Source organism: Gopherus evgoodei, chromosome 14, assembly GCF_007399415.2.
Source record: "Gopherus evgoodei ecotype Sinaloan lineage chromosome 14, rGopEvg1_v1.p, whole genome shotgun sequence".
NCBI lineage: Eukaryota > Metazoa > Chordata > Testudines > Testudinidae > Gopherus > Gopherus evgoodei.
In genome coordinates this window covers 11403499-11426993 of record NC_044335.1, presented here as the reverse complement: position 1 = coordinate 11426993, position 23495 = coordinate 11403499, and the positions used below count along the sequence as shown (strand labels likewise).

Here is a 23495-nt window from a genome sequence, read left to right as displayed (position 1 = left end):
TGAATGACTGCCTCAGGATCACTGACACAGAGCAATCTAGGACCATCAGCTTTGACCATCTCCCAACAACCCACTCACAAGAATGATGAACTCTCTACAGAATCCATGGCTGGGGGGAAGAGGCTGGACCTTCTCCTTAAATATTGTCTCTGATCCTTTGGTCATGTGCCCAGGCTGAGAGAGTCTGTCTTTGAGGAGACTGTCTACAAGACCGGCGCTAGGGGTTTGAGCTCCCTAGGCGGATGGCAATTTCGCCGCCCCGCGCGCTGGTCTCGCGGCTCTGGTGGAGCTGCCACAGTGGTGCCTGTGGAGGGTCTGGCGCTCCACGGCTCCGGTGGAGCTGCCGCAGTGGTTCCTGCGGGAAGTCCACCGGAGCCGCGCGAGTAGCCAACCGTCCGCCCGCAGGCATGACTGCGGCAGCTCCACTGGGACCAGCGGACCCTCCGCAGGCACCATGCGGCAGCTCCACTGGAGCCGCCTGCCGCCCCCTCCGGCCAAACGGTGCCCACCAATTATTCTGGCACCCTAGGCGATTGCCTAGGCTGCCTAAATGGTAGCGCCGGCCCTGACTGTCTATAAACTCACTCACTAGAATATTCAGGGAAAATGAACACTCTTTTCATTCAAGTGTATATTCATGGAAAATGCTGTGTGGCATTCTCCCAGCTCTAGTAATAATAACACGCGGGCTCATGCATGAGCTAGGCCAAACAGGCCTAGAAATACAAAGTCATGGCTGAATCCTAAAAAGGCAATGCAGGGACATTAGGCCCCAAAATGTCCTCTAAAAGCTTGGTTGTATTTCAGCTTGCTGGCTAGGATTCTCCCTGCAGCTACAAGATATTTCAAATAACAAAATCAATTAAATCTGTTCCTTTCTGTGTGCCTCACAATAGGCAGCGCTGTGCATGCTTAGCACGTGTGCTGCTTTGGTACAGAGACACTGTCAAGACCGAAATCATTTTAAACAAAACAAATAATGTGGCTGCTGAAATCTTCCTCTGGAAGCCATCCTTGGGAGAAGCCTTCCTGACCAGTCATTTACATGGAGTTAGTGTCTTCCTCAGTAATACTCACAAATTCAAAGGTAAAATATTTCAGGATAAATGTGTGGCTATGTAAATGAAATGCAGCCAAGTGACAGAACCCTGCATGGAGCATGGGACTGTCCCTCCCTCGTATGCCAGAGGGGACTCAACGCTGTTTCAAGTAGACCGCAGCAGAAGGAGTCATTAGGGAGAAGGAGTCTGCCAGGAGCCTGTTCTGCACCTGCACTTTCCTGAATCTAGTTTAGGGTGACCAGATGTCCCGATTTTACAGGGACAGTCCCGATTTTTGGGTCTTTATCTTATATAGGCTCCTATTACCCCCACCTCCGTCCCGATTTTTCACATTTGCTGTCTGGTCGCCCTAATCTAGTTACTCCAAAACCATGCAGAGGACACACAGAGGGGTTTATAGGCTGGCATAGAAGCCTGGAGGCTTTGCTGCACCCGAGGGGGTGGTGGGGTTGTGAATTCCATCTGAGTCCTCACCTTTGCAGCATTCCCTACACAAATCAACAAAGAGTCCTGTGGCACCTTATAGACTAACAGACATATTGGAGCATAAGCTTTTGTGGGTGAATGCTCACTTGCATCTGACAAAGTGGGTATTCACCCACGAAAGCTTGTGCTCCAATATGTCTGTTGTCTATAAGGTGCCACAGGACTCTTTTGTTGCTTTTTACAGATCCAGACTAACACGGCTACCCCTCTGATACCCTACACAAATCCTGATTCCTCAGCATTAGTGCAGGGAGGGATGAATTTCTATCAACAGCTCTTTACTAGCACAAATACAGTGACCCCATAGACTGAAGAAGAGAGGGTGATTTACACATACAGTATTACTGCATTAATTTATGTGGAGCAGGGTAGAGGCCTAGTAACTAAAGGCCAAATCCTATAAGGTGCTGAGAATCTTCCGCTCCCATTGAAGTTCATTCAGGCTGAGTATGCTCAGTGCCTGCCAGGACTGGGCTCTCAGCTATGAAACTTGATAAATGTTTACGTGGTGTAGCCTAAGCTGTAACAAATTGATTGCTTCAGAAGTGGATAGGCTACTCTTCCTTAGACAAGAGAGCATGCACGGAGCAATGGAAAAACAAATTCTGCATTACAATACCCAAGAGCATAAAGCAAACAGGTGACCTGTAAAAGAAAAAGCCATTGGGTTTCTGCCCTGTTTGTTTCTTGATGGTGGATAAAGAAGGCCTGAAAAGTGTGTGTGTGTATATTTCCAAAAAGAAAAGTTTGCTTCTTGGTTACTTAAATATATAAAGTGTATGGAAATGTTGGGAGCTCAGATGAGAATTGGGAGTTTTTTGAGACCATCACTGAAATACAAGAGCATTGAAACTTTAACAAAGCCATCGTTCTCCCAACTGTTTAAGTTAAATAGGTATTAATAAAAAACAAATCAGTTTTACAGTCTAATAAAGATCACTTCCCACTGTAATAATTATTTATTTTATTTATTTGTATTACAGTAGTGACCAAAGATCTCAACTGAGATATAGAGGCTTCATTTTGCTGGGTACTGTACATAGTCAGAAGAAATGGTCCCTGCCCTGAAGTGCTTATAATCTAAGTTGGCAAAACTGACAAAGGACAGCAGGGGAAAGAGAGGCATAGAGAAGGGAAGTGATGTGCCCAGGGTTGCACAGCAGATCAGAGGCAGAGCTAGGTCTAGATCCCAGGTATCTTGAATACCAATTCAGTGCTTTATCCACTAGACTGCACTGCCTCTCCATTGACTTCATGGTTTAATTGCATGGCACCTCTGAAATCATAGTCCTGTCAAATCTCCAGTTATCCATAGAGTCTTCCAAGAAAAAAATCAGTGTAGATAAGATAAGAACTTAAGCACCAGTTCTAGAACTGCATTTGTGTGCTGTATGAATACAGCTTTAAGATAGGGGCCTTAGTTTTTAACGTAAAAATAACAAGCCAGGAAAAAAAATATTTTTTTTAGATAACCTTTTCAGGCTTTCTCTGCTAAGAAAAACAGCAAAAACTCAATTCGGTTTCCTTTGCAGGTCACCTTTAATAATGGTGGTTGGTACTGAGAATACTATAGCTTTGCCACACTAAAACATATTTGCAATTATATCAGCTATTTTGTGTGTGATAGTTTGGGGGGAGGGATAGCTCAGTGGTTTGAGCGTTGGCCTCTTAAACCCAGGGTTGTGAGCTCAATCCATGAGGGGGCCATTTAGGGATCTGGGGCAAAAATCTGTCTGGGGATTGGTCCTGCTTTGAGCAGGGGTTTGGACTAGATGACCTCCTGAGGTCTCTTCCAACCCTGGCATTCTATGAAGGCAGTTTGAATTTAGAATATAAAAAGTGGCAGATACTTTACAGCACATTAGAACCTGTGACAATGTACCAGGTTCTATTTAAAAATCCTCTTATACCCCTTCCTATTACACTCCATAAAATGAAAATGCCCAGCCAGTAATTAATAATAATTTTATTTAGGACTAAACTGTGCACTGCCTAAAGAATAAACTGGTAATGAAATTGTAACTCAGACTCATAATCTGCCTCTCAGATCCCACCCTTTGAAAGCAACATGTTACATGTGTTGCCTGGAGCACTAGGATGTACTTGTGCTGCAGTTTCATAAGAAACTTTTTACAAAGTTCAATGCTGAATGCCTGAATGGTTGGAAAATAAATAAATAATCAAAAAGAGAAGATGGGTGAAGGTAGAAATGAAAGGCGATAATTCTGTGTTTTTATTATCATAATCCTGAATTCCTTACAGCGTGTTTTAATTTAGTTAAAGACAAGGCCACCCAGAGGATTAAGTGGGCCCTCGCCACCGAATTGCTGCCAAAGACCTGGGGCAGAAGGACCCCACCACCACTGAATTGCCGCCGAAGAAGTTCCGGGGGCCTGGGCCCCATGAGAGTTTTCCGGGGCCCCCAGAGCGAGTGAAGAACCCTGCTCCAGGGGCTTCAAAAAACTCTTGTGGGGGCCCCTGTGGGGCCCAGGGCAAATTATCCCACTTTCCCTTTCCCCCTGGGCGGCCCTGGTTAAAGAGCAGTTTGGAAGGTGGGGACGGGTTGGACTTCAAAAAAACAACAATCTTGTGGCCAATTCAATAAGTAGGTTTTGGGATTTTTTTTATTTTTATTTTTTTAAACTTAAGGTTTAGAATTTTTGTATGGAAAATTCTGCTCTACTGGAGAGAGAAACATTTCCGATTAGCTCTGTTTGTTTTGGTGTACTCAGAAAGTGTTTTCAGTTTGTTCTTTTGGGAGAATATTGATGGTACAGCTATTTGTTCATTAGTGCCATTGCATGTTTTATTACACCCTGATTCTTTCCTATTCGATAGGACATACTGTCGTTCTACTTGATGATAGTTTCTTGATCTACCTGGGTTTCATTGAGGATAATTTTTTGACCTGGTTTGCCTGTTAATGTTTGTTGACCTTTTTTTTTTTTTTTTGCTGGTGACTGCAGGGGACAAAAATTTGCATAGGCTGCTAGCTCCATGTCCAGTTTGCTTTGTTTTTCCTTATTAGATTATTGCTTGGCTCAATTTAGTTGTTCCCCTTAAACTGGCTCGAGGTTACTCTAGGGCAGGGGTTCTCAGCCTTTTCTTTCTGAGCCCCTGCGCAACATGCTATAAAAACTCCAAGGCTCACCTTTGCCACAATAGTTGTTTTTCTGCATATAAAAGCCTGGGCTGGCATTAGGGGGTGAACAGGCAGGGCAATTGCCTGGGGATTATGCCACAGGGGCTCCTGCAAAGCTACAACTTGAGTGGCAGGGCTCAGGGCCCTGGGCTTCAGCCCCAGGTAGCAGGACTTCAGCTTTCTATCCTGGGCCCCAGTGAGTCTAATGCTGGCTATGCTTGGCACTCCCCTGAAACCTGCTCATGGCCCCCCATGGGGCCTTGGACACCTGGTTGAGAACCACTGCTCTGGGGTCCCTTGTTTACCATGTCAAAGGGCAAGCAGGAGACTTTGAAACTTTTTTATCACTCAGATGTTGTTAATTTTGATCCCAAAGGATTTTGCATGATGGAAGATGGCTCCATTTACCAGAAATGTAAGCTGCAAGAGGCCATTGGGGTCTCATGCGTTTTGAGACCTCCTTCTAGGAATTGTTCAGGCTATGACAGAACTAATCAAGGCAAATAAAAGATGGATATGAGTCTAAATCATAGCCTTAATTAGTCAGCGCTTCAGACTGGCGGGAAGGCCAAGTTTACTGGGGATTAATCATCTTGAGAATTGTAGGTCTGATTCAGCCTTACTGAAGTCTTAACCAAAGAGCATAGGCCTTTTATGCTTTTGTTTTATTTATCATGCTATATTTAAAAAAAAAACAGCCTGCAGAAGAGAGAAAACATCTCTAATCAACACATGAGTGTCCATGCACACACTCAGAGATACACTAGGTGCCCTTAAAAAGTGCCACCTGGTTGAAAGATTCCACTGATTCCAGTGATGCTCCCTATTTTTACAAGGGGGAATTCTCTTAGACCCACTGGAACATTAGGGTCATGAACCTGTGGGGCAGCAGCATAATGTGGACCTCTCCCAAGGAAAACTTATTTCTTCGCAAGGTCCAATCCTGCCAGATGCTCAGGACCAGTGAAATTTTTTTGGGTACCCACTGGATATAATTGTGTTAATTAATTATTTCCCCCAATACTATAAATCCTTTAGAAAATAATAAGGCCCTGAAAACAACATTGCCCGAGAGTGGAGCAGAAAAAAAGGAAGGCATCTGCATCCTTCCTTCCCATACAATGAATGGTATTAAAAAAGGAACCAGGGTTTAGGCCTGGCCTTGCCTTGCATGATGCTACATTATATGTTTAGGTGGGGGAGAATTCCAGATTCACAGGTGTTTTACAAGAAGAGATCATCCTCTCTTCCTCTCAAGATCATACTTTTGTGGGATCAGCATTCCAGTACATCGACCCACGTTGCCGCACTGCAAGAGAAAGTGACAGTCCTGCAAGTGGACTGGTTCTATATTTTTTAAAGATAGTAGAGGCGATCCAGGTGCATGAGCTAGAGAACATTTTCAGATGTGGATACCTTATTTAAACGATGTCTAGTTCATTCTTTGTAGGGGGATCAGTACTGTATAACTTAAGGACTTTTCTCCTTTTCTCTGTAAGACCAAGAAAGCTGGTTACTTACAGAAATCTCCTGAACTCTTTGAAAGGTTACACACAAAGTTTACAGCTTACTTATTTTAAGGCTGAGTCAAAATTGAATCAGAGAGTCAAAAGTATGACTAGAACATAAGAGCAATGGATTTAAGATATACACAAACCGATTGTCATCTGAGCACTATGTCCCCATAGTGAATGGGCTATGTCAAATAGGCTACCTCCATCCCAGAGACAGGAACAAAGGATAGTTACATCATCACCATTCCTCCTTCCCAGGACACCAGTCTTTGTCTCCTGTTAATCCTCTCAACACTCATAAAATCTAAATAGTCTTGAATGGGAGATGAGGGCACCCAGCACCTCCCAAGATCTGGCCCAAAATTTGTATTTGAAGACAGAGAGCCTGATTCTAATCTCACTAACACCAGTGAAAGTCAAGAGTAACTCTAATGAGGTCAGTGGAGTTTAACCAAGGTGAGATCAGAATTAGACCCAAAAGGTTCTGTCCATCCAGTCAGAAAAAGGAGTAAAGGAAAGACATTTCCCAAGTATCTGTTCATATGAAAAATTGGTTTAGAATTAAATAGCTGATATGAAAGAGACAGTGTCAACTTAAAATCTAGTCAGTTCAGAAAATAATAAATTAAAGCAGTTTCAAGAACTACACCTGCACCTGGATTATTTCTAAATCAATTTATGTGGTTGTTACCATGACATGTTCATTCATATCACACACAACAAGAAAAACTAACTGTGCAGACTGTCCACAGAAAACAGAGTGAAAATGGCTATACAGTGTCCTGCCAAATGTGCAAAGTAAACACATTAAAATAGAGAAAACTTGTGTTTTTCTTTTAGTCTGTTTAAGCTGTAATATCCATAGGTGTTGTCTGTAAATCTTCAGCAGACAGAAGTGCAGTTGTTAAGTTGACTTTGTCCATTTCAACTAGTACTTTCTCACTTTCACTGTCATCAGCAGCCTACTACTTCTTTATAGCAACATGTCTCTAAGACCTCATAAATCAAACTATATTGCTATCCTAGCTAGAAAGAGTATAGTCTCCATCGGTAATGATCTTCAGTGGGACTACTCAATTGAATAAAGTCTGCACATAAGTGTTTGCAGGATCAGGGTTAGGAGATGTGAATGACAACGTAACAGTAATACCTATTTCCAAAAAAGATAAAATCACTCATTAATTTTCATTAGAATGCAAGACAAGGTAGAGTAATAGACAAAAAATTGAATTCGGCAAATCTATCAAATATAATGAAAAGTATTATATGAAACTTACCAACACACAAACCTCTCACAATCTCCTAAGTACAAAGGTGGTCTTTTAATGTTATTAATTTCCAAAGATCCTCTTGTCGCTGCTTTGGAGCAATTTTTAACTTCAGGTGTAAACCACCTTGACAGAATATTGTTGTCTTGCCACCAGGATAAATTCCATGCCCCACCCCTCAAAATCCTTAAATCTAGACCCAAGCAGAGGTATCAGTTTCCTTGGAAATGTTTATTTTAGTCTGTAAAAAAGAATCTGCAATGGGATAATGTTGGGTTGCAATATAACATTTCTTCTGGAGCTTTTACCTATCATTGTATTTAGACCCAGAAGGAACATCAACAGGTTTTAATATTTAGCTGAAAGTGTGAAACACAGTCAAAACTAAAAGGAGCCCAGTCTCACAAATTAATGCATATAGGACCTGATCTCCCATTAACTTAAACAGTGCAGGACCAGGTCAATAGGTTTTGTCTCCCCCATGTCTAGGCCTGCAGTGAGTGAAAAAGACATAATTTTTCAGATAAATGATGAACAGTCCCTAATACAAATGTCATGTGATCACAGAATACACACTTTTGGATAGTTCTTTTTTTACTGTTTTTAATAAAGAGAGCACCAGTTTTAATACAATGGGCCAAGTCTTTGTTCCACTGTAAATCAATGGGAGTTTTGTAAATTAGCTGAATACATCCTTCTTATCCAATACCATAGCCCAAGGTGCAATTACACCCCAAAGGCCACAGGTATGCAGTATACAAGGACCCTTCACAATTCCTTTGTCCCGCAGCTGCTCCAGATATACAGATCATTGTGGTCATTTCAGCACACACATAATTCACATTTTATTTTAGGACAATGATCAGTGCCATCAGGTACAAATGCAAACAATTTCACAGCAATGATTCACTTGTCAGTGAATGTTCTACCACACTTTCCATCCAGGGAAGTTGTTTGGCCTTTTTCTGTCTCCACCTCCAATTAGGATCATATTTGTGTGCACATTTATGAGTACTTTGAGGCTCCAATTAAAGATCTCCCCCAATCTGGAAGGGACTGATGACAAAGAAAATACAAAAGCGCCTTGATGCTGAGGGCAGATTTCCCCTTCTTCATAAGGTGGAACATATTGACAATTCTGCAGTCTCTTCATAACTATTACAATGGGAAACTGATGAGTTTTTACTAGAGCTGTTGATTAATCACAGTTAACTCATTAAATTAATTTTTTTTAGTTAACGGTGAGTAAAAAAATTAATCGCAATTAATCGTACTGTTAAACAATAGAATACCAATTTAAGTTTATTAAATATTTTTGGATGTTTTTCTACATTTTCAAATATATTGATTTCTATTACAACACAGAATACAAAGTATAGAGTGCTCACTTTATATTATTTTTTTACAAATATTTGCACTGTAAAAATGATAAACAAAAGATATAGTATTTTTCAATTCACCTCATACTAATAATATTTCTTTTGATTTTTACAGAGCAAATATCTGTAATAAAAATAAATATAAAGTGAGCACTGTACACTTTGTATTCTGTATTGTAATTTAAATCAATATATTTGAAAATGTAGAAAACATCCAAAAATATATATATATTTTTCAGTTCACCTCATACAAGTACTGAAGTGCAATCTCTTTATCGTGAAAGTGTAACTTATAAATGCAGATTTTTTTTAGTACATAACTGCACTCAAAAACAAAACCTTAGCACCTACAAGTACACTCAGTCCTACTTCTTATTCTCCCAATCGCTAAGACAAACAAGTTTGTTTACATTGATGGGAGATACTGCTGCCTGCATCTTGTTTACACTGTCACTTGAAAGTGAGAACAGGCATTCACATGGCACTTTTGTAGCTGGCGTTTCAAGGTATTTAAATTCCAGATATTCTAAACATTCATATGCCCCTTCCATGCTTCAGCTACCATGCCAGAGGACATGCTTCCATGCTGATGATGCTCATTTAAAAAAAAATGCATCAATTAAATTTGTGACTAGACTCCTTGGTATTCTATTATTAACAGTGCGATAAATCACAATTAATTTGTTTTATTGTGATTAATTTTTTTAATTGCTTGGCAGCCCTAATTTTTACTTTATTTTCAGTGTAAATTTTACTCTGGCTCATATGGCCACCACCCCACTGCAAATACTGTTATATAACTGGCATTTGTTTGAAAATAAATTGACTCCAAATACATTTCTGATAATAATAATAAAAGCTAGGAAAAGTATATATCTTCTGCTTCAATTGAATCTGTGCCTTGGGAATTCAAGACAAGTCTTTGAGGTCTTCTTTGGGCCTGACCCAATGCTCAGTAAAGTCTCTAGGAGTCTTCTCATTGTCTTCAAAGGATTATGGATCAAGGCCCAGATTCCTTGTCACTTTCACAATTGACACCAACAGAATCACCAAAAGCCCTGAAAAATCTCCAAAGCCTCAGGTTGGGTAGGTATTCTGTTCCAGACCTATGAGTGCTTTCAGATCCACCTCCCCATGAGTAAGAACAACAGAATAGGTGCAGTCTAATAGGTCAAGATGACTTCCTGGATGCTTATTGTATTCAAGTAACTATGTTACTGCAAGTGGTTGCCACTATTTTAACTGGATGATGTACACTGGAATTTTCTTATGCAGAATTTAATTTTCCAAAGGAGGATAAATAAATTTACTTGGGATGGCGGACATACATTTTCACTAATCACAGAGAGAACATAGTGGTAACTAATATAGAAGCTCAGTTAGCACCTACCCCAAACTGATATTTGAGACTAGTTTTTGCTGATATGAAGCCAACAGAGGGAGCACAAATTTAGGGGTTTTTGCAAAAATGGTTCCTGGTCCTGCAAGCCCTTCAGGAATTAACTTCTTGCACATGAAAACATAAAGTTAATAGATGTGCAATTGTTTGTAGGATCAGGGCTACAGTGACATGTTGTTGTTTTTTTTAATAACTCTTTGGCATTGACCTTATAAGCTGCTCTGCATAAACATATCTATACCTCCTTTCCATGAAGCCCCACTGAAGTCTGTGAGGCTCTGCACAGCCAGATTACAGGATGAGCACCTTAGAGAAACAAATCCCTTTTTGATAAATGTTGGGAACTAGTATTTTACAAGAAGAAACACTAAGGCACTAACTTTTATTTTCCAACTGCAAGTGCAGTTTACTTGTTTATGCTTGTTCCTCATGCTTTGGGTAGGGTATTTTTATTTTTTAAATCTTTTAAAAATAAACCAGAAATGGTTAGCTAACAAAAGGCATATACATAAGAGACAGAATGTAATGCACTGTAGTCTGAAGCTTTAATCCAGCAATATTACTTTAACCATGCGAGTAGTCCCATTTACTTCAGTGGAATTATTTGCATACTTAAAATTAAACATCTGCCTCTGGTCCCAGGCCTGCAGGGAGATGATTCTGCCTATGCTGAGCTCCTTCCAGGATTAAAGTATATGGGAGTGTTGTGGCAAACATTTAGCTGAGTAACTTTACTCACACAGAATCACTTACATCAGTAAAGGTATATGCTTAAGTGTTTGCAGGATGGGCCTTATGTAGTTAAAATTCATCAACCAATAACATGTACAAATAGATATTTAAATACAAATATTTGGTTTGATGTTCTCTAATAAGTATTTTATTTATAAAGTGACAGCTCTTTCCCCATGAACGGCTTAGTTAAAATGTGTATGGAATAAAGTTTATAAACTTTAATTGAATAGTTAAACCTCCAATCCTGCAAACACTTAGGCACATACTTGACTTTAAGCATGAATAGTCCTTCCATAAGACTATTAAGTTTAAGGTAATTAAAGTTATGCATGTACTAAATTGTTTGCAGTATCAGGCCTAGAACATGATACGAATGAATAAAATTAAGATAATTTAGTCCTAAATTGGATAAACCAATCTGGCTACAACTACTTCAGTGGGCCTGTAGGCTGCAGGAAGCAATATGTACTGGTGTTTGCAGGACAGGCCCCTACTATGGTGAGCTTACCAGGGAAACAAGTAGCTGTTTACACTGCACCACTATAAAGAAATCAGGATGGTGGAAGAAAAATAAAATAATTTTTCTGAAACTGGCAGGGAATTTTTAAGAGGTAGAAAGGTACTACTTTCGTTGGAACTTGACTAGACAGCAAAGCTCACATACCAAAACTGGCTGGGGGATTTACTGAACACAAGTACTCAGGACCTTGGTTTTGCATGTCAGACAAACAAGGCTGCCCAGTAAAGGGAAAATTCTGCTGTTCTACTTGCTTGCACTGGTTTTGTAGCCAAGCCACTAAATAAGCAAACTTCTGAACGTGAAGAACACGGGGGGGGGCAATTAAAAGGGCGCATAAGAGAGAGAGAGAGCGCACTTGCCTCTCCCCACATCTCGCCTCTGGGACCCGGTGCCTCCCTGGGTGTTTGGTTTGAAGAGGGCGCCTCTACTCAGCAACTCCTGACGTTTGGGTATCATGTGAATGGTTCAGTTCCCATGGTTCAGTGTGTGAGCTTGCTTGCCCCACCCCATCTCTCTCTCCCTTCTGTATAGATCTCAATAAATATCTCCCTCTCTCGCTAAGAGAAATGCGAGAGAGAGGAGAAAAAATAAACTAGAGGAAAAACCCGCTAGTGGGGGGGCCAGTTTTGCTTGGGGGGGGAAACCAAACCGGCTTTTACTTCTCTCCCCCCCTCTCCGCCCCCCACTCCCTCTGTTTGCTGGAGAAGCCAAAGGATTCAGCAGCCTGGAAACCTAATGTGAAAAAGCAGCAGCAGCAGCAGCAAGGAAAAAAAGGGGGGGCCTTGGACTGGAAAAACCACCATTAGGGAGGAAGAAGCAGCGGCAGCAGAAGAGGAAAACCCACACAGCCCAGAGAGGAAAAGGGACTTATTATCCAGCAGGGAGCTGGGGGTTGGATTGACCCCTTTGGGTGCTTCAGCCCTTTGGAGAGGGGGGAGAGGCAAGGAGGAGACATTTCTAGATTCTCTGTGATCAGGATTTGGGGAGGTTTCTCCGGCTGGAGCCTGTGCCTTGGATCTAAGGAGGATTTTTTTTTTTTTGTAGGAGGTGGACCTGCAACTGGATTCGTGTGTGTGGAGGGGAAACGGGGGGAGAGGGATTTTTTTTTAATCCGAACTAACCGGTGATCCAGCCAGGGGTGCGGAGATCCCCTATTTTTTTCCCCTCGGGAAAGGTGCATTGAGGGGATCGGAGTGGGTCTGGGAGGGAGAGTTAGGAGAAGCTGCAGCTGCTGGGGAGGAGGCCCGGCTGAGCAGCAGCAGCAGCAAAGTCATCGCCATCGGCCCCCCCCCCCTTGGCTGGCTCTGCTCTCTCCATGTCTCTGGGCAGCGGCAGCCACAGCAGCGAGTAAAGGGGGGGGAGGAGGAGGAGGAAGAAGAAGGGAGCCCGGGAGAGTGTCTCCCTCCCTTCCCTCCCTCCCCCCAGCAGCCCCGGCCGCCTCCTGCTCCCTTCCCCTGGTCTCCCCTGCCGCCCCCTCCCCAAGATGGGCTGTTTAGGGAACAGCAAGACCGAGGATCAGCGCAACGAGGAGAAGGCGCAGCGAGAAGCCAACAAGAAAATCGAGAAGCAGCTGCAGAAGGACAAGCAGGTCTATAGGGCCACGCACCGGCTGCTCTTATTGGGTAAGGGGGGCCCTGGGGAGACGCGCCTGGGGGAGCAGGTCTATAGGGCCACGCACCGGCTGCTCTTATTGTGTGAGGGGGGGCCCTGGGGAGTGGGGGCCCTGGGGCAGCAGATCTGTAGGGCCACGCACCAGCTGTTCTTACAGGGTGAGGGGCGCCCTGGGGAGTGGGGGCCCTGGGGGAGCAGATCTGTAAGGCCACGCACCGGCTGTTCTCACAGGGTGAGGGGGACCCTCGGGAGACAGGGGCCTGCGGGATCAGATCTGTAGGGCCACGCACCGGCTGTTCTTACAGGGTGGGGCGGGCTGGGGAGATAGGGGCCTGGGGAAGCAGGTCTGTAGGGGCCACGCACCGGCTGCTCTGACAGGGTGAGGGGGACCCTGGGGAGATGCGCCTGGGGTATCAGGTCTGTAGGGCCACGCATCGGCGGCTCTTACAGGATGAGAGGAGCCCTGGGGAGACAGGGGCCTGGGGTCTGTAGGGCCACGCACCGGCTGCCCCTACAGGGTGAGGGGAGCCCTGGGGAGATGGGGGCCTGGGGTCTGTAGGGCCACGCACCGGCTGCCCCTACAGGGTGAGGGGAGCCCTGGGGAGACGGGGGCCTGGGGTCTGTAGGGCCACGCACTGGCTGCCCCTACAGGGTGAGGGGACCCTGGGGAGACGGGGGCCTGGGGTCTGTAGGGCCACGCACCGGCTGCTCTTACAGGGTGAGGGGAGCCCTGGGGAGACGGGGGCCTGGGGGAGTAGGTCTGTAGGGCCACGCACTGGCTGCTCTTAGAGGGTGAGGGGAGCCCTGGGGAGACGGGGGCCTGGGGGATCAGATCTGTAGAACCACACACTGGTTGCTCTTAGAGGGGGTGTGTGTGTGTGTAGGGGGTGCGCTGGGGAGACGGGTCTGGGGGATCAGATCTATAGGACCACGTTGCTCTTATGGGCGAGAGGCTGGGGATACAGGAGCGTGGCCCCACAGATCTGATCCCCCAGGCACCGGCTGCTCTTACAGGGTGAGGGGGACCCTGGGGAGACAGGGGCCTGGGGGAGCAGGTCTGTAGAGCCACCCACCGGCTGCTCTTACAGGGTGGGGCTGGAGAGACAGGGGCCTAGGGGAACAGGTCTGTAGGGCCATGCACTGGCCGCTCTTACAGGGTGAGGCGGACTCTGGGAGACTGGCCTGAGGGAGCAGGTCTGTAGGGCCACGCACCGGCTGCTCTTACAGGGTGAGGCGGACTCTGGGAGACTGGCCTGAGGGAGCAGGTCTGTAGAGCCACCCACCGGCTGCTCTTACAGGGTGAGGCTGGAGAGAGGGCCTGGGGAAGCAGGTCTGTAGAGCATGCACCGCTTCTGTTACAGGGTGAGGGGGACCCTGGGAGACAGGAGCCAGGGGGAACAGGCCTGTAGGGCCATGCACTGGCTGCTCTGGGGGTGGGGGCTGAGATGACAGGGGCCTGGCTTGGGTGTGTAGGGCCCACCCATTGGCTCTTTTCTCGGGAGTTAGGGGACAGAGTGGCTGGGAGGAAGGTCTAGGCTACTCTCCCTGGGGAAGGTGGAGTGGCCCTAGGCCAGGAGGAGGGGGTGTTGTGGGAAGTAGTTCTCCAGCACCACGCAGTTTCACTGAGTAAAGGGGAAGGCTTGGGGGACATGGGAGAGACAGGTCTATAGCACCATCCATTGGGGGAGCCCGTGAGAAGAGTGGTCTGGGAGGAGGGAAAGAGGGAGAAATAGATAAGAGCTCTTGCAGGTAATGGACTGGGGGAGGCCTTGGGGAAAGCTCAGGTACAAGTGGGTCTGTAGGGAGGCTCACTGGGTCCTGATGACCTGACCCTGTTTAAAGGGGTGCCAGGTGCAGGAAAGCAGTTGGGGATGAGAGAGGGAGTCTGGAGGAAAGCAGCTATGGGAAGATAAATAGGTCTGGGTAAGGGTCTTGGGGGCTGGGAAAGATCAGGGCTTTGAGCCTAGAGGGAGATATGGGCAAAACAGCTGTCCAGAAAGAGCTAGTAAATCTTCAAGGCCTACCCAGGCTCCTCCTAATAGGTAAGGGAGGGCACAGGGAGTAGTGGGGGAAGCAGTTATTCAGGGATGAGCATGTCTACAGGGTGACTCACTGATCCCACTTACTGTTGGGGAAGGAGGAATTAAATGGGCTTGTTGGGCTGTGGGAGGGGAAGGGAGATCTGGAGGAACTCCCCCTTTTTGAAATAGGGAATGGGAACAGGGAAATGCACCTTACAAGCCAGGCTGTGGAGGAGAGAGATGGGAAATGGATTTTTAAGAAGAGATACTGTGTTGGAAAAGAGGATGGGGAAGTGGCTGGGGAAGGGATGTTAATCCTTGAGGGGAACAAGGAAAGGGATTGGGTGTGTGTGAATATCTGTGGTGGGGAAGCTGTGAAGTGTAATATCAGGGTTGTGGTGGGAAACAGGCTGTTTTTCAAAGGGTCACGGACATGTACTCTCTCCTCTGTCATGTTTGTTAGCATTATTATTTTCTTGTTGCAAATCTAGTTAAATGTGTGTTCTGGGGAGCATTTATGGCTTGGTCCTATATACATATTTAACATCTAAGACTGGATTATTTGCATATGTGGTATTTTTGAGCAGATACAATTAGAAATACAGGTTGAGGTTTACAGGGTGGTGAAAGCCCCAAATTACAATAAAAATATTAATGAAAAAATGTACCTAGGACAGGCATATTGTTCTGAAATGTTTTTAAAATGAGATGTAAATATGAGATGTTAGTAAATTCAGTCACTGTAGAGTGTATTCCTTGTGAATGTGTTAAGGATTTCTTTTTGTGTGGAGGAGAGGTTGGCCCTGGGTAAAATTGAATCAGTTCTGTTACGAAATGACATCTTAATATTTTTGGGGGAGGGGTGCAGACTTGGATATCCTCATGAGTAAAATCTTTAAAGTGCTGATTTAGAAGAAGAAAAGAGGTTTGGCATAATTGGAGAAATAACCAGAAGAATTATTGTAGCATCCACTATGCTTAAGAGTCTGTCAACATTCCCATAGAAGGCCCCTCTTTTCAGTACAATTTGACTTTCTGTCGGGGAAATTTCGGCCAGAGATTCAGGAGACTGACCATTATATAAATATTCACACAGGAAAATCCAATCAAATTAGTTTGTGTAAGTAAGCAACAAGATTTCAAAAAATAGAAGACATTTGGTTGTGATGTGCTTTTTGTCTTTGGTAAAAAAAAAAAATGGCTCAGATATCTATAAATGAAAACTTGTAGGCTCTTTATAATAGTTATAAGGCCTCTTCATTTTTGGTTGGTTGGTTTTTTTTGTTTTTGTTTTTGTTTTTTTAAATGTGAATGACCCAGATGTTGAGATTTAAAACAGTAGCTGTCCTGTATTTATGTGAAATCCATAACACACATACCTTAACGTTAAAATGCCTTTATCAGTGTATTATTCTTATGCTTATCCACTTTTGTAGAGCACTTGAAATCTATAAATGAGAAACTCTAAGTGCAAAATGTTATAATAACAGTATGTTGAGAAAATATTAAGAATAATACAGAGTACCTAAATACATTCCATTTGATGGATTGATAACACTGTTCTTAGGCCCCTGTCCAGCAAACCTATATATGGTTACCTTTACTATCATGAGTAGTCTTCCTGAAATCAGTAGGACTGCCCATGGTGGTGAAGTTAATAAGCACATATGTAAGGATTCACAGTACTGGGGCCTTTGTGTCCCTGTTGCTCCATAATGAGCTACACATTTTAGGAATGGGCTCATTCAGAGAAATATATAAAGCTTCAGCTTGGTCCACTGATGTTCTGTCTGGTCCAGAGAAGCCTCTAACTCCATGGAATGTCAATTACACGTATTATACTCTGTTTTTACTCTTAAAAAATAAAACCTAGAAAAGGAAATTAAGAAACTGGACGTTAAAATCTGTCTGAGGCAATCATTAGGAAATTCAGCATTAGAGTTGAAATTCTGTTATTAATTACTCTTTGTGTAAGTATCTCAGCAGATGCAACATTCACTGCAATGCATAGGTTATTTCCAGTTGTGGAGACTACCCAGTTTCTGCTTTAACTGGGAATGTTCATGTTTTTGATTGGTTTTGCTCCCTGTCTTATCAGATGGCATGGTTGCTTTTTGTTGTTTGGGGGGATATGGTAGTTACCTAGATGCAAAGTTAGGGACAGAAAATATTCTTAACTAGTGAAAAGGGGAGAAAAGAGGTGAAAGATTTTGGCATCTGGGCAGCAAAATGTCCAAAGAGGCTTGTCTGGAAGGAGAGCAGGACTATTAAGGACTTGGATGAAAAAAAAATCCAGCTTTTATGGTGGAGGGCAGAGGTGAGTGTCTCTGTCAGAAAACAAATTTTGAAATATAACTACTAAAATGCACTTTTGAACGTGAGACTCAAAATGGAGGCTTGTGCTGGCAGTGTGTGCTAGGGAAGGCCTGGCATCCTAGAAACACAAACTGTGCTTCCATGAACCCATCCTACAAAGGTCTTTATGCTCTTTCTCTTAGTGAGACCCAGGCTTATGGCAGGGGAAAATAAGCAGCCAAAGGATGCTAAAGAGAGCATCTATGTGTATAATTCACTAGGACAAGGGGTTTTACTCTGCAAAAAATGTCTGTCTGCTTTGCACAGAGAGCCACCGATCTGAATGTGTGGATGGCTCAATTGGATTTTGTTGCTGAAGCCCTTTAGTATGCAGGAGGAGTGGGTACAATGTGCAGACTGGAATGGGAGAAAAGGGGCTTTCTCCATAGCCTAGGCTCAGTGCATAGGGTGGGGGAAAACCAGAAAGGTACTGCTTATAGGAACCTGACTAAAATGAAGGGGCTTTCTCTTTAGTTCATGGTGTATGTGGGGGTGGGAGAAGACAAGAAGGGCTGCTTACAGGATGCAGACTGGAGAGAGCTTTCTCTGCAACCCATAGAGAGAGAGAGAGTGTGTGTGTGTGTGTGCGCGCAGGCGAGAGAGAGCGGTTTGGAGCATGTGGAGAGAATAGGGGAGGCTTCTTACAGGATGCAGACTGGGGTAGGAGGAGGGAGCTTTTCTGCAGATGTGTGGGTGGAGGGGTCAGAGGGACTGCTTTCCTTATTCAGATGACAATGTCCATATTTTGCATATTGAGTGGTTAAATTTCAGTGTTTGTATGACAGGAGCTACATTTTAAGGCTCAAAAATTTTGAGGATCTAACTGAAAAATGTTTTTGCTTCACGTGGATTTAATTGACTCGACCTTTCTTTACACCAAGAAAGTGGTGACCAAATGAGAAGATTTAAACTTGTCAGTTTTTTCCCGTTCTCCTCCCCCCCCATTTTAAAGTTGCCCTGTCTCTTCCTCCAAACCGCCAGCCTGCTTTTAACATTGACACTAGAAATAATGGACGGTGAAATCTTCCAAGTTTCAGCTCTGACACATGACTGGAACTGGACATTTATTTTTAGCCATGTCTGCAGTTTCCTATGGCAGTTACTTTTTTCTTTCACTTTTCACTCTTGTACTGAGTAATCCAAATTTTTTGGATTTTGCTCCTGAAGAGAAGATTCTTATGTGCTTCTGCATCACTCATGCTTCCTTCTGAAACTGATTTACTTTCATTTTCTAGGTGCTGGTGAATCTGGTAAAAGCACAATAGTCAAACAGATGAGGATCTTACATGTGAATGGATTTAATGCTGAGTAAGTGCATTCATCTTTTTCACTTCATACCTTAAGAAGTGTGTACCATACAATAGTGGTTGCTTTTGTGATATATCCAGTATATTTCCTTCTTAATGTTATGACTTCGAGAATTTAGCTGTGTATGTTTAGATGGGAATAATCAGTGTTATGTGCAGTTTATCTGGAAGAAGTCAGACACTCGTAATAAATAAGTGACATTGCTATACAATGATTTTATCAAGGCTCTGTGTACCAAACTTGATTAAGACTAAGATTTTTTTTTCCACTGCAGTTTCTTTCATAACATGGCTGACACTGATTTACCTCTGCTGTAGCACATTGATTCATGCTGCTGTAAACATTTTCTCATGTTAAATTCTAAACTACAAAACAAATGCAGTCTTCTTTATTTCGAACAAGGACCTTATGTTTCAGTATCTTCATTATATACTCTGGTTTGTGAGGTTTTGGGATTCTAGGTTTGATTTTCTTTCTCTTCCTGTGTGTGTTAAATCCTGTGGCTTAAAGCTTTCTGTGTTTACATTTATTTATGTCTGTGAAATTATTTGGCAGTATTGATGGGGAAAGTATTAGGCATAAAAAGTCATTCTTATCAATAATTTAGTTTTTAACTTTACATATAGTTAAAAACAACTTTGCAGCTTTATCTCAATGCTATATCAAGTTGTTGTTGTTGTTGTTATTATTAACAACAATTAGTCTTCTGTACCATTAACTGTACCTTTTGGTCGAGAGAGGTTTTTGTTTTCTAATTTTTCACTTAATTCTACTGGGGGGAGATAAAGATTCCCCCTGGCTTTTGTTTATGCTTATAGACAATCTCTGCTTGAGAAAGGTGTGTGCTTGAGAAAGGTGTGTGCTCTTAGAATTACAACTATTCCAACTTAATTTCTGGGCATCAGAATTTCAGAGCCCAGCATCTTTTTGTTAGATTGCGTTGTATCCTCATTATACTTTTTTTTCCGAAGATAATATATTTTTCAATTGTGTGATATTTTGACTTTCAGACAACATAATTTAGTATGTGACTCTTCTGTCTCAGAGGATTAGTTAGTTTTTCAGTAGATAATTCTTCAGTAAGAACGTTTGAGCTAAACATCCAGCCAAAGAACCTGGACAATACTTCCTTCTAATCCCCAAACGCTACTTCAGCATAAGGTACGCATTCTCTTGGAAGAAAGTTTAGACTGATTGACAATAAATAACATCCTACACTATGACCTGCTATTTGTAAAGAATATTTTCTCTTTATCCAAGACAACATTCTCTGCCTAAGGGCCCGATCCTGCAAAATCTTACTCATGCGATTAATCTTCATTAATTTAATTTGGTTAGTCAGGGGGGTGGAGGATTGTATGATTTGACTGTGACGTAGGATCAGATGCTAAGAATTGCTAAGCATCTGCAATACTCAGCATTTGTAACTTCCGTTGACATTAATGGGTATCTTTCAGAAATTGGCCCATAAAACCGACACAGATTAAATCTACTAAAGATATTAATGGTTGCAAATGAGATGTTGCTAGTGAGTAATGAGTGACACTTTGCCTTCATGCATTCCCTCTATCACTAATAAGTGTTGGGACGTTTAGTTACATGGAAACTACAGTAGAAAAGCATACAGAATGTGTAAAAAGCATGTTGTGTGGCATCTAAGTTTTTTTTAATTGCTACCAGAAGAATAAATAAATCATAACTTACCCTTCAAATGTTAGGGGGAAAGATATGTTTAAGCATGGTGAGGATCTTGCAGATTACACACTAGTTCCTTTAAATTATTTATATCTTTCTTAAAGTGAGTTATTTGCTCCCTACACCTTCCTTCTTTCTTGCCCATCCCGCTGCAACATACCCACTTGATTCCTTGCCAGATTTTCAATATATAAGTAGGGGTTTAGTTTTCTCACCTGGTAAATTAAACATTAATTTTTCTTATTTATCATACTAGTCTCATTAGCAAAAAGTCAAGGATAAACTCAGTCACATATACAACAACAAAATAAATAGATGTGATGAATGACTTGTGGAACTCATTGCCTTGGGATGTAGTGATGACCAAAAGTATAACTGGGTTCAAAAAAGAACTGGATAAGTTCCTTGGATGTCAGGTCCTTCAATGGCTATTAGCCAAGAGGGTCAGGGATGCAATCCCATGCTTAGTGCGACCCTAAACCTCAGGCAGCCAGGAGTAGAAGATGGGATGGATTGCTCCAACGGCCCTGTTTTGTACATTCCCCCTGAAGCTCTGGTACTGGCCACCATTGGAGACAGGATATTGGGTTGGATGGATCTTGGCTCCGACCCAGTTTGGCACTTATTCTTATTATAGGTTGTTTGTAAATGCTGTAATATATTTTAAGTAAGGAGTTATTCATTAGTGTAATTGTCCATTGGAAGCCCTTCTGCTGTCTAGTATGAATGTGGTTTTAAATCTTTTCCAGTGATGTAGGTTAATGGTGTGGCTTACAAGAAATCCAGGTTGGTTGTACTGTTGAAAACTTGGATGCCCTTGATTTGGTCACCTCTGTGGTCATGTGATACAAGCAGAATGAAAGTATATCTTGTCAAAAACACCGCATGTGCGTTCAGAATAAATGAAGTAGGTATCTTGGTGGTGCAAGTTTTTTCTTTGGTCAGATATCTTTAATTTTTGCTAATTAAACTTCCAGTGCTAAGTGTGCTAGTTTTCCGCAGCAATTTTCGTATTCTGCCTTTATTCCATATTTGTGGTTTTCAGCTTGTGGTCCACGGACCCCCGAGGGTCCAGAGACAGTCGAACACTTCCAAAGGGTTCTGCACCTCCATTTGCAATGTTTTAGTGGTCCACAAATGAAAAAAAGTTGAAAATCACTATTGTATATCAAAAGTAATTGTACCTGAGCACTCAGCTAAACTTGGCCTTAAGTCCTGTGTGTTCTCGGCTCTCTGAGCTAAGAGGTGAAAACATTATCTAAAAGTTGTATACTCTGGTTTCTTTTCAGATTCTAGAAATCTTTTGCCTATTTAACTAGGTGAAATATTTATTTTATTTTTCACCAAACTAGAAAATTGTCCTTCTGGAATTCAAATTCTTGATTGGTTTAGCTAATTAGTTATTTGAAGAACAGTGAGGGTTTTCCAAGTAATTAAGATGTTTAATTGTTAACTGCATTGAGGTGAATTTGAGGGTGGTTAAAGTTTTTTAGCTGGGTGACTACAGCAAAGACTGCTTAAAAAAAATCAAATTATGGTTATGAAGAGGGAAAAAATGTGTTCCTTTTGTGAGGGAGGGGAATAAAGCATTGTGGTGTGAGTGAACCACTTCTGTGATATTGGGGAAGCAGGACATGGTCTATAATAGAATGTGGTTTTGCATTGGCATAAGTGTTTGCAATTCTTATAGAAAGTATTAGTTGCGTCCAGAGCTCATAGAATATGAGAGTTGGAAGGGACCTCAGGAGGTCATCTAGTCCAACCCCCTGCTCAAAGCAGGACCAATAAATAGCCAGACAGATTTTTGCCCTAGATGGCCCCCCATCAAGGATTGAACTCACAACCCTGGGTTTAGCAGGCCAGTGCTCAAACCACCGAGCTATCCCTCCCACCCTGTGAACTGACATATCCACACAGCAGTTACAGCACGGGCACTGGGAGTACATGCATCCCCATGCTGCCTTTCCACTGTGCCTCATCCTTGACTAGGAGAAGCCATCTTTAAAGATAGTTCAGACACCATCCCAACCAAATCCTTTGTGCTTCCACAAGACTGCCAACAGTGGGGCCCTTTATGATGTAGTAAAGGTTTAAAATTGGCACGTAATAGCAGGAAGCCTTTGACTTCCCTTCCCTCCCTCCTTAATATTTTGAAACTGTATTTTCATAAGAATACTGCAAAGGAGCAGGTCTGTGCTGCTGCATGTTGCATTTTTCCAGCAACTAGTAATAAAGTGAAACTGATATGATCATTCTCTCTTTGACTTTGATCGTCCTTTGGAAGCATTGTGTGCAAGATTTAATATATCGGCCTCATTGAAATAGGAGGGAGCAAACTGAATGGAGATGACGACAAGGGCAGACAGAAGGAGGGGTTGATTTAGGGGTTAAAAAATGGTGTTTTGCTGACAGCTTAGGTTGACAGGCGATGGAGGGAGGGTCGCTATCATGTGTGACTTCAGAAAGGGAGGAATAAATGGGGAATAGGCAATTTGGAAAAGCCTTATTAAAAAGAGAGATTGAAATAGTTAAACAGAAATTAAACCAATGCTGGAAATTAAGTGTTGAAAAAGAAACACAGGAAATCAACTGGGAAAAGTGATAATAAGGGCAAGATGGCTTTCTAGTTAGTAGACTTGGGTTGTATTTCTGGCTTAGTCAGTCTTGCTGCAAGGCCATGGATAGATCAAGTAGCTCCTCTGTGCCTCAGTATCCCCATAATATAGGGATAATTCTTAAATACCTCATGCTTAGTTTACTAATATTTTAAAGCACTTTATGTAAAGCTTGATAGAAATGCAAATTATTTTTAAAGATAATAGGAGAAACTGGCTTAGTGAACGGGGGAAACAGTAGATATGATATAATATATATTTTGATTATTAGTAGGGCTTTTGACACAGTCCCACGTGACAGTATCATAAACTAGGGAAATGTGGTCTAGATTGGGGACACAGCTGATTGGAAAACCATACTCAAGAAGTAGTTATTAGTGGTTCAT

At 42.7% G+C, this 23495-nt stretch overlaps 1 protein-coding gene across 1 annotated transcript in view; it reads left to right on the top strand.

The window, feature by feature from the left end:
* The first annotated feature begins 12031 nt into the window (after positions 1-12031).
* The window catches only part of GNAS (GNAS complex locus), a 156246-nt gene continuing 144782 nt past the window's right edge, over positions 12032-23495 (top strand). The window contains exons 1-2 of the mRNA XM_030532848.1: positions 12032-13126; positions 18727-18799. Of these exons, the coding sequence (XP_030388708.1) occupies positions 12988-13126; positions 18727-18799 (212 nt within the window). The 5' untranslated portion in view covers positions 12032-12987. The remainder of the gene's footprint in view (positions 13127-18726; positions 18800-23495) is intronic.